Source organism: Dicentrarchus labrax, unplaced genomic scaffold (assembly GCF_905237075.1).
Source record: "Dicentrarchus labrax unplaced genomic scaffold, dlabrax2021, whole genome shotgun sequence".
NCBI classification, from domain to species: Eukaryota; Metazoa; Chordata; class Actinopteri; family Moronidae; genus Dicentrarchus; species Dicentrarchus labrax.
This window is the reverse complement of record NW_026136705.1, coordinates 3,905,040-3,917,150: the sequence shown is the minus strand read 5'-3', so window position 1 is coordinate 3,917,150 and position 12,111 is coordinate 3,905,040. Positions and strand designations below refer to the sequence as shown.

The window sequence follows — 12,111 nt, the reverse complement described above, 5'->3', positions numbered from 1 at the left end:
TGACTTCCAAACTATTTGTGATGTCACAGATCATGCTCCTTGGCCCCGCTCCTTAAAATCAGATTTAAAGTGTGCACAGAGAAACTTTCCACTTTTTTTTAAATTAACGTGAAAACATCCTTCTAGTGTCAAACTCTTGTCGTGTTCTTTGTTTTGAGAAAGGACCTTAAAGGAAGTGTAGCCCTCAACTTCTTTTATTTGAGAGAATAAGTAAACAACACAACTGTGGGTCCGATCTGCTTCACTCGAAAAGCTCCGCTGGATCAGGGGCCCGGAGCATAGTCTGCTCCCTCTTTTTATAGGTTTGTTATTCTGGGTGTCATCCTTTCTGATTGGTAGATGAGTCACTACTCTCCCAGTATAACAAACCATTTTCACATATGTTTTGTTGTGCAAATATCTCACACTCTGCACATACATCATTCTGCACAGATCAAAACATCCAACTGTAGGAACAAGAAGATATATTTGAGGGATTGCAGGATATAATAAGACTAATAATCATAAGAAGTGCCCATCACAACACTTTTTTGACATTAACAGCCATTTTGACATTAAATAGCAGAGCAAACACAGGTGTTGCCAAAAATTATAATAAGGTTTTGTTCCTTTCAGGCCAACAGTGGAGCAGAGAGCTGCTATTGTGCATGTTGAATAGCTGGAAAGGTTCTGCTACACACCCCTTAATCCGCACTGGTTACGCCTATGTTTACAGCTCATAAAGTAACCCTGTTTTGCAATGACTGCAACAAAATATGATATGAGGTATTATTCAAACAAATATGAAGGTGTGGCTTTTTGCCGTGATTTAAATGAGACTGAACTGAAATTATGCCATTTTGTCATTGTGCTAAACTGATATGAATATTATATATTAAAATATATTTGCCAACCTATTCTATGTTACCTGAACTGATCTATAAAATGGTGACTTAAACAAGTTTCAACAAGCTATAAACAAACAAGTATACGGGTGTGGCTTGGGACTCTGGCTAATAGACCCTTTTCGCAGCAGCCATTTTACAGGGCATAGTGGCACAAATGCAGGTGTCACCATAGCAAAGGTTCTTTTAGCAATTACTGACGCAATTAGTGGCCGGATCAATATTCACATAAGTGGTGAGGAAGAGCTCTCCGGTGGACCATCCCACCTAATCGGAGATCTGCACAATATGACCGCAGCTGACATTTCCCTGGTCACGCTCGTTTGACGCCCTCTGGGAAATATTCAGGCTATATTTTTTATTTTCACCAATGAGGATTCTTTGACCTGAGACGAGTGGATATTTGCTGCATGAAGATGTTTGCACACCTTGTGTGGTGAGCTGTGTCGCCGGAGGCCAGCGAGAGTTGCTTGGATGATGCGCCTGTTTGGGGCTCACTGTTAGTTAGGCAGACACCATACAGTGGCGATCCCTTTCTGAGTCTGAAATGATAAGGTAAGATAACAACCCGAGCAGAAAAAAGAAAAAACAAACAGCAGGGCATGACATAGTATGACCTGGAGAGTAAGAGCCGAATTATTCAGGGAACAAATGTGTGTGACTTGCCCTCACAGGCTTTATTATATGCGGTTAAATGGCCTATCCCTTACAACCCTGTTAAACCGGTTCCTCCTCATCAATGCTCTTCACTAGGGAGCCTCACTACGGATCTTGTGCGCGCAAGTTATTATCTTATGGGCACAAGATAATTTACTATAAATTCATATGCATCGCTAACGGCTTCAGATGCACTAAGCTGTCGTATAATGGAGAGAACTCAGCTTATCGAGTTTTATTTTCACCTCTGAATGTCACACCATGAAATTCTTGCTGCATGGACACCTCGGTAAAACGGGCGAATAACAGAAAGTTATCTTTCTCAACTATCTTATCAACCAGCTCACCCACCAAAGACAGAGCAAATTGACTGCTTAAATAAAGCAACGAACACAGCAATGTTTCAAACATAGTGGAGAAATCAGCAAACATATGCCTAAAGCCATAAAATAAGTAACTTGTGCGCACAAGATACAAAATATTTACTTTTGGGGACTTTAGGGACTCAGTACTTCCCCAACAATCAGTGCAGAAAGTAAAAACACTCACATTTAAGATCTTGTAGACTTATGACAGTGCAACTCTGTCAACATTAAAACATTCAAATAAGTTTCCTCTCGTTGCAGTGTGTTTGGAAATATAGTGTTGCAATAGCTTTCTCCTTACATAGATGCCAATCCACAAATAAATAGACTTGAAGCAGGCAAATTACTCTTCAGAGATGTTTGCATGATCACACAAGAAAAAGGTAAGAAATATAACATTTCAGATAGACTATTAAGTGAATTGTTGCTCAACAGTTTTACGTCATCACACAAACAATGCTGAGCATTCTGTTTTAGATTAGATTAGATACTTTATTCATCCCCAAGGGGAAATTCACAGTTTCCAGCAGTATCCACAAACTGATAATAATAATAATAATAATAATAATAATAATAATAATAATAACACAACAACAGGAGGTCAAATTTAAAAGAACTAATAAAATAAAGTAGAATAAATAGCTAAATAACGAACATTGGGTAAGTGTCCTAAGGTGCATGGTCAAATCCAGTGATTGAAAGTCCTAAGGTGCATAGAAAACCTGCTAACAGTAAAACAATTTATTTGATAATACTACGTGTAATAAACTACGGGTAATAAAAGTTGAACTACTACAGAAATGCATGGCCGTAACTTTAAACATTTTTACAGTATTGGGCTGTTACTATTAATATTCTGCTATTCTACTAACATTGTGCTATTTACCTGTACAGTCTCTATATAGTTTTTGTATTTTTCTTTTTAACCATTGCTTTTATTTAACTATTTAAATGTAATTGACAGCACCTACCTTCTTTCACCTTTAGTAACAACATTTATGTTAGTGGGAGAACTACAAACTACTGAACATACTCCTTTCCCTCGGGGGGATGTATGACAATGAACACTTTCTTTATACATTTATTTCAGAAAACAAAATGTGAATGAAAATCAGACAAAATCAACAGCACTTCAAACATTGACAAATGTGGAATGGAAGTAACAAGTTACATTTACCCTTGTTACTGTAACAAAGTCACAAATGTTTTGCATTGCCTACTTCTACTCTTTTGAGTATTTATAAAAAGACATTCAAATCAGCAGCTGCAACAGAGAAGCTGTGTCTGCAATCCCAGGAAAGCAGAACTCCATGTCTAGAGATGAGTCGCTCTGCATTCAACTATCTGGAAAACACATGCATTGAACATGTACAGTGTGTACTTTTACTGTCCGAGGGTAAGGGGGTGAAAGCCAGAAACCGCCGTGTTGCAAAGTGCCAAAAATTTTAGTCAAACACACTTTCCACACTTCCTTCCAATCGGCTTCCTGGCAGGGCAGTTATTGCTCACTTCCTGTTTGTGTGCTTCGTGCTACCGGGTTAGCTCACTGAACAAAAGTCTGTCACTGAGCAGCAACTCTCCCTCCTTCAGCTCAGTCAGGTGCGTGCTCATGAACAACTCAAACTTTGTCTCAGTAGGTGCGAGCTTTGTACTGGGTAACTCACTGAACATCGCCAGAGGGACTCTCTGAGCCAGAAGTTAACCTGGCTCTTATGCGCAACTGTGCTGGTAGGATTCACTTTCACTTACAAATGGAGTTAACTCATTCCTATTTAAGAGTCATTCAAAAAGAAGGCTTCATTCATGAATGTAACATCACAATATAATAATCTACAAAATATAAATATAATGTCATATAATCAACTATTGACTTTTTGACGAAAGGTCATTTTGAGTAGCACAAGGGAAGCAAAGACTGCATTGTTAACAGAGTGTAGTTAAGGCTGCAAAGAGGAAAACAAAGGGATGATTACTGTTTGCTCTTTGGAGTGTGTTACCACCACTACCCATTCATACAGTATAAGATAACTAATGTTTCATTTCATCATTTTTACATTTAGGGGTTCACAAGACGGAAAGTTTGCAATGGCCAGAAGACTAGCTCTGTCCACTGCCAAAAGGGGAAAGATTGTCGTGGGAAGTGAAATCAGAGACTCCATTTCACTTTTGGATGTTGTCTATGCAAATCAGTTTGAAGGACAGTTCATAGATCCGGAAGTTGTTGAAAATACAGAGGAAAACTTTTACAGAGGGGCCCCACCCATTTGGTTAAACTTTCATATTAGTGAGCAGGCAGAGTCAGACGGAACAGGAACTTCTTTCATCAAGCGAGATGGATATGATACACTTGTGCAACAAATTTTCAAAAGGAGAAAAGGCCCTGGAACATCGGCAATTAAATTGTTCTACCAACAAGGATCTGGGGCAACCACAATGGCAATGCAGGTGCTGTGGAAGTTGAGGAAAAACTTCAGGTGTGCTGTTTTAACAGGCTCCACCTCAGACATCACAAAAGTAGCCAAGGAGGTGGTCCACCTTTTCACAGCTGGCAGTAGAGACAGCCACAACACGGTGTTACTGTTACTGAATGATGAGTTCATTTTGGACAATCTCCAAGACAAAATTATGGAAGAGATTGAAAAACAGGAGATTGATATTGATATGCCTGTGGTAATTTTACTCAACTGTGTGAGAGCAAGTGACCACATCATTCTCAAAAAGGAGATTTCTTACAATGTGAAACAAAAATTTAAGAGGAATGAGAGAAAATATGTCATACTCAAAAAAAATCTCTCACACACAGAGGAACAAAACTTTAACAAGAAAAAGGAGGAGCTCAGCAAGAGATACGGTGAAAAATTAAAACATTTTCATGGCTTTAACATATTGCAAACTAATTTCTCTCCGGATTACATCAAGACAGCATGTGCTGTATGCAAAAACATCAAAAAAGCAACTAGACCGCTGAAGACACAGCTTGCTGCCTTCCTGTCCCTGCTGAATGCCTACGTACCAGGTTCATATCTCCTGGAGTCTCAGTGCCTGGACTTCCTCCAACACGAAGACCCAAGTCATGAAGACCTTTCACTGGAGGACAGAATGAAGCCCTTCAGCGATCTCATTATCACCTTCCAACAAGATATGAGAAGTGAAAGAAAAGTCTGCATGGCTCACCCTATGATAGCACAGTGTTGTACTGAAATGATGGCTGAGGCAGGTGTGACCAGAAGTGACACAGCAAGAGACTTGTTAACCTGTTTGTGCAGAGATGATGTTCCTCCATGTTTGCAAGGTTTTATCAAAGACATGCTAACCAAAAGAGAAACGAAAGAAGAGGAAAAAACAAATAATATGCAAACGCATATTAGTAGGGGACCAAAGAGAAGAGAAGAGGACCAAGAAGACTTTTCTAGACTGATTCTACATATTGAGGAGATGGAGGACAAAAAACAGAGTGCATCAGTTTTAAAAGTTGCATCAAATAAATTTGTTAAGAATTGTTTGTTTCCTCAAGCACTTGCTCGATTTTATTACAAAGAACTAAAAGATTACAACAAGGCTGAAATGTGGGCGAAGACAGCAAAGGAAAGAGATGACAAAAAATCATTCATTTATGATACACTGGGTCAAGTCCATAAGCACCATCTGAAGAGCAAAGAGTCTTCTGCTAAGCCAAGAGAAATCTTGCAACTGGCCACAAAGGCAATTGAAGCTTTCAAAGAAGAAGAACGACTTGCTGAAAATGAACTAGACACAGGCATGAAAGAAGATGGCAAGACCAAAGTCTTGCGAGCTTTTAACACCAGAGGGCAGTTTGGTTACCTGCAGGTTTGCAACCTTGTGTATGACCTACTTGTCAGTCAGAATGAAACCTGGAGAAAAGTTCTCACAAAGAATGTGTCCATGGGCTCTGTCCTGGAATCACTTGGAGACAACAAACTCTTCAGATTTAATGATCTAATAAACAGCCTCAGAGATGAAGTTGAGGAAAAATTTAACTTTTTTGATACCTATTTAACCTACTCAGAGTCTGTCATTAAAAGAGATGATGCATCATACGTAGCTAAAGAGACCTCAGAATGCTACAAAAAGTATGTCGGAGACTCAGCACCCAAACACAAAGAGAAATCTGATGAAACAATCCAGAAGCTCAAACAAAAACTGGCTGCCACTTCTGCTGGAGTACTCTCATGTCTTGACAGACAATACCCTGTGTCTGAACTTAAAAAGATTGCTACATGGTGGAATGAAATCTGTGTGAGCAAAGATTCCACTAGACACGCCTTAGCCAACTACATCCTCTCTAACATCATGCTGATAAATAAGAATGAGACTCCATCCTGTTCGGACTATCATAATGCATTTAGACAGAAAATGCCATTGAGCCTGAGAGATGCACCTGAGCTTCACATGTTAGCTCTGCTAATATGTTGGCCTACAGATGATGAAGACACATGTGTCTCAAACCTCAGTCAATTAATTACAAAACTTCAGCGCTCATATGAACATGAATATAAGAAACTCTTTCAATCAAGGTACCTTCGCCCTCTGTTTTTTATCGGAAAAGGTAGAGGCCTGAGCAGAAATGTTCACAGATGGATCCTTGAGACCTTGTGGACTAAGGATGTACTACAAAACTCAAACACTAACTGGAGGAATGAGAATATTTTTAAAGATCCCTTAGTCCAAGAACGCCTTCTTAAAGTTGAAGGAGTGGTGCGAAACTACAGATTGTATGCAACTTTTGGAGGCGTAGAGATTGAGGTGGATGTGAACCGGAAAGTCAGCCTGTGGAAATCAGGTCAAGTTTCCTTTTACCTTGGATTTACCATCAGCGGCCCTGTAGCTTTTGGCATTCAGACAAGAACAGAGGGTAAGAAAGTAAACTATTATTTTATAACTTAATTAACAATTATTAAATATATACATCATGAAAAAATACTTGATTAAGCACAATAACTTAAAGTGGGTTCACCATATATATATTATTTGTATTAGTTATCTTTTAAACCTATGATGCAAATTGAAATATCAATTTTAAGTGAGAGCACAAGAATTTCTGTTTGCTAGGTAATGTTCTTTAATATATTGAGTTTTCTCAACAAGGAAGTGCTCCATCTGTTATTTTGTCTTTTAACTTCCTGACCACAGATTAACATATGACATATAAACATGTTATATAACATAGTTGGGTAAAAATATGTGGTTGATTAATCATATTTCAGACAAACGCAGTAAAAACAACATAATGTTAATAACTTGCAAATAAGATAAGTTAGAATGAGTAATAATAATACATTACATAAAAATGTTCACAATAGACATGGAGCTGCTCCTCAAATATAATATGTATAATTTATTTCTGGTGTCATATTGTTGATCTAATTATTAAAATAACCTATTATTAAAAAAAACGGATTAATTAACATTAAAAGAATGTTCAAATGTTTAATTTTAATGTTTACCAATGTGTCTTCACAAGGGCCTTCGGAAAAGTTTGAGCTTGGAGCTTTGGGTGGTAAGGTAAGTTGTTGGCTTGCTTGTTTACTTTGCAAAATAACTTATCCAACAATTACAATTTTTTTTTAAAAAGGTTTTGCTTTCTGAAACAGGACTCCAGTGATTGGATTGTACTTGAACCAGAAGTCAAAAGAGTGGATGAGGTTAAAACCTACAGGTAAAGATAACATCTTGATATGTACAGAACACAGAGGAACAATGGATGTTTAAATAAGCAGTAGTAGCTAATTATAAAGTTTTGAAAGATCTTTTCACTCAGTGTTTCAAAAATGTGTTAAAAACCAAGGCCACCAAAACAGCAAAGCAAAATTGAGGAACACAGGGATACAAGAGAATGATTCATTCTACCTTGCATACATTTTCTGCCTTACAAGATACTGTACATTAGTCAGTGTCTCAAAATTACACTTCCTTCATATACTTCACATTGAACTATTGTTCTACACAGTTCAATGGGGCAGCTGTGGCTCAGGAGGTATCGTTCACTAATTAGAAGGCTGACGGTTCAATCCCTGGCTCCTCCTGCTGCATCTTTGAGCAAGATACTGAACCCCAAATTTATTGTGCATTGGTATAAGAATGTGAATGAATAAGATTCTAAGTGGTCTGAAGACTAGAAGGACGCTATACAAGTACTGTCCATTTACCATTTCAACACACTGCGTGCAAAACACTTTTGACTCCTAGACGACAGTGCAGCAATGCTTCACACAGACGACTATATAAAGAATTGTGTGTAGTTCAATATTTCAGTCCATTTGAAACAAACTCCTTTGTTTTTCCTTTCACTCTTTAGTCTACAGTCTGAAGCAGGTTGCTATGAATGCAGAGTGTCTGCCTTGCGCTGGGCTTGTAAGGAAAAGGTCAGCATCAGATACCAGTTTTGCTCATGGGAGGAAAACATCAGGAAGCCTGTATGCATGGATTACATGCCAGCAGGACCCCTACTGGACATCACAGTCACAGAAGGAAAGGTAGAGGAAACGTATCTGCCACACTGGATAGGTAAGAGGACACGTATAATTAATTGTTTAACCATTTGAATGAATAAATGCACTAAATTCTCTAAATTCTGTTTGGGTTTTTTTTCCAGAGTATGACTCTACAATGTCAGACATGTTTGCAGTGCTACATGTGGATACATGTGGAGATTTTGTGGAACAAGCGTCTGAAGTCACATCATCCCACGTCAAGTTACGCCAACCAATTTTCCATCATGATCCAGGGGTCATGATCTGGCAGAAACTGGGCATCCCAGTAAAAGTTAACTATGATGCGTTAATATTCAAACAGACAGAAAAGGAATTCCTCACATTGCATGTATACCTGGTCCCACCCGATGAGGATATACAAGAGGTTTATATTTCATTTTTTCACAATAATTAATACAAATCATTTCAAAATGAACACCTTGAATTTTGGAAAATGATAAATATATTCTAAAACCATCATGGTTGTTCTTCAAAAATATATATCAGTGTTAGCTGCTGTAAATTTAAGACTCCTGTTTTTTTTTCACAGAAAGTGAAGAGGAACGAGGCATCTTATGGATCAGTTTTAATCCCGAAACCAGGCCCAAAAAAGTCTCTTCAAATACAAGATCATTTCTTCCTCACAACAGACGTGGACACTAGTGAAATAAGCCCGACAGTAAGTTTTTAATTGTTTAAATTATGGGGATCAGTATTGACAAATATCAAAAATAAGAATAAATAATTTAAAACCAAATTGAAAGACACTGGTAGGTTTAACAATTCAATTTTGAGGATGCACACAAGAAGGTGCAGACCAGTGTGCGCTTGAAGTAAAAAAAACTAGAGTTGGGTTAACTAGCTAATTAGTTGTTCGTGCAATATTAAATAAATAAATCGACTCTAAAATGATGTTATCATATTGGTTGCATTTACACATTCACACACAAATAATCCAGGTAACATTGATGCAATATATATGAAAATAAATAGATAAATAGACTTCTACTGCATCAAAATAATGTCATTATTATCATTATCATTATAATATTTGAATTTTTTTCATTTTGTGAGAGCCTCCTTTTCCTGAAATAGTGCCATTCATTTTCTAATTTGAGACTGCTTTTATAGGATATTCAGCAGAGCTGAAACGATTAATTAATAAGAAAGATAATTTGCAACTAAAAAAACATATAATTGGGATATGTGCCTTGTATTTCAGAGACTTTGCTGGTTTTCTATGACATAGGCCTAATTGTAAACTGGATATCTTTGGGTTTGGGACATTTGGTAATTGGTGACACACTAAACCTGGGGTCAGATCCTTGTTTGTTACTGTAGCTACTGTTACTATACTCAAATATTGTTTTTATTTTATCACGATATGATAAAATAACTTGCATGGATTATTACAATAGAAATTAACCATAAGAAAAAGTCTAAAGCCTGGCCTTTAACACAATATTTCCCTCACAGAAATTAAAGCTCAGATATGAGAGGAGAGATTACTTTGAGGTGTTCATCAGAAATGCAGAGAGCGACTTCAGACTAAAACTTGAAAGTAAACAAAAAAAAATTATTCAAGAGGACGCTGTCTGGACCTGCACAATCAGAAAAGGTGGGTCTTTTTTGTTTCTCATTTTAAATACATTTACAAGCATCTACTAATAACTTTCTTCTGTTGAGCAAATGTAGTCTGATGTGAAGCGTCTAATCCGCATTGTTACCTGTATTTTACTTCAGGGGACTACCAACATTCAAGCACTGATCATGAACAAGGTAAGAAAAGACATTTAATATGCTTTGTTAATACTGCTTCAAACATTTTTCAGTTCCTTGTTTCTAAATTTGAACATATAACCATTACAACCTCTAGTATTCACTGTTGTGTCTTGTTTCCTTTGCTTTTTTTCCCAGATCAGCATTTTGTGGTTCGCCATCGGATAGCTCTGATTAAAAGAGTGAGCGCCACAAATGACATTCTGGATCAGCTCTTGGATAAAGAATTGATCACAGATGAGAACTATGATGCCGTGAGTGCTTTACCAACCACACAAGAGCAAATGAGGAAGATTCTCAAGTTTGTGATATTAGCCGGCAGAAGAGGCAAAGACACTCTCTATGAAATCCTTAAAGGGATGAGGAGTATGAGGCCTCTCATCCTTGAGCTTGAGAAGTCTGAAAAAAGGAGAAAAACTTAAAAGGAAGTGCTGTAGCTTTGGACACTAAGAGAATATTTGACATTGAGATAACAAAAACCAAAGTACTTGTGAAAATGGAGACAACATGACTGTATATTCTGACAATATTTTGGTTGAACTATAACTTCAGAGAAAGAGGTTTTATTGAATATAAAAATTTTGTCTTAGCAGCATTAAAGATTTGGACATTTTGGAAATATGTCCCTTTGGACTTTCACTACAGCTTTGCATGCAATAATGTACATTTTCTACTGGATTGTTCATTGGACTTTTTGATATTTTCTTTACTACATAGTTGTAAGGAGAGAGGAAGATGCTGCACAAAATGTTATCCAGTTAATATTTAGCATCCTTAATGTACTGGTCAAACAGTTACTTTTGAGTAATGGACTTATTCATGTCTGCTGTGAAAAGGAATCCATCAGACACCTCAGATGAAAAGAGACTTTATTAAGAAAACTAAGCTTCTAAAAGTTTATCATTTACATCATTTTTTATTAAGCTTTTTTTATGGATTTATAAAACCTCTTAAGACTACTAAACTAAGAAAAAAACATGTATTCTCAGTTCAAATAATTTTGTATCTTTTATACATTTTTGTAATATCAGTCTTTTGATTTTTAAATCCTTTAATATTCATTGTTTTACATTAAGCAAAATGGGTCAAGCAAACCCAATGAACTTGTTAAGGGTGCACGTACATGTGTTTAAATAAAAAAAATTTGTTGTAATTTAAATGTTGTTTAAATGGCAGAGAATGTATTTTTTTAAATATATATATACATATGTATGTATTTTTTTTGGCTGAAGCAGCAAAGGGCCACAGGTCCGATTCAAATGGTCGCTGCAGCAAGGACTCAGTCTTGGTACATGGGGCGTTTTAAGTAAGAATACGTGACTTTTGATGTTTTGCTGTAATGTGCTTGACTAAAGGCTTTGAAATGTTACATTTGTTTGAATAATGAATGAAGTCCGTTTGTTTTATCTGTATAATCAAAAACCCAACAGGGTTCCAAAATGATCTGAAATGAATTTATTCATGCTAATACCCAGTTTTATTATAAAATAGATTCATTTGAATCATGTGTCACTGATTTTCTTGTGATTTCATATTGTCTCCATGTATATTTTCAAAACAAATAAAAAGAATGTGATTATGTATCTTTAGTATTTTCAGTTTCTCATGAGTCAAAGAACAACCATATAATATTGTTATATTGCTAATAGTTGCCTACTGAAATTAGTTGTTAGTTGCCCCTGATGATTGTTTTACTTTCCATTTGTGGTCTTAGCTTACTCAGACTGTAATAATAAAAGCAGCAAGCAAAGTATCTCAAATTGAGAGTACATTTTTAATTTCCATATGCAAGCCTGTATACATTTATTTTAAAGAAAAATAATTGAACCGTCTTAACGTTGGAAAAAAATAGACAGGTATTTATTTTCCAGAGGTCACGAAAGAATGTCAAATACAAATGTGTCAAATACCAATTCATAACAGAAGTTATCTCAG

The 12,111-nt window shown here is 36.6% G+C and overlaps 1 protein-coding gene across 7 annotated transcripts; it reads left to right on the top strand.

Annotated features, from left to right (window-relative positions):
- Positions 1-1,007: 1,007 nt before the first annotated feature.
- Positions 1,008-11,759, top strand: LOC127363966 (sterile alpha motif domain-containing protein 9). Of its 7 annotated transcripts, XM_051400966.1 has the most exons (11): positions 1,008-1,439; positions 3,544-3,634; positions 3,967-6,779; positions 7,386-7,429; positions 7,519-7,583; positions 8,223-8,431; positions 8,520-8,782; positions 8,948-9,076; positions 9,874-10,015; positions 10,141-10,176; positions 10,315-11,759. In XM_051400966.1, exons 3-11 carry the CDS (start codon positions 3,992-3,994, stop codon positions 10,596-10,598), a joined length of 3,960 nt encoding a protein of 1,319 aa, XP_051256926.1. In that variant the 5' UTR covers positions 1,008-1,439; positions 3,544-3,634; positions 3,967-3,991; the 3' UTR covers positions 10,599-11,759. The 7 variants fall into 7 exon arrangements, with proteins under 7 accessions (XP_051256926.1, XP_051256924.1, XP_051256921.1 ...); XM_051400964.1 differs by lacking the exon at positions 3,544-3,634; XM_051400961.1 differs by having other exon boundaries at positions 3,544-6,779.
- Positions 11,760-12,111: the final 352 nt, after the last annotated feature.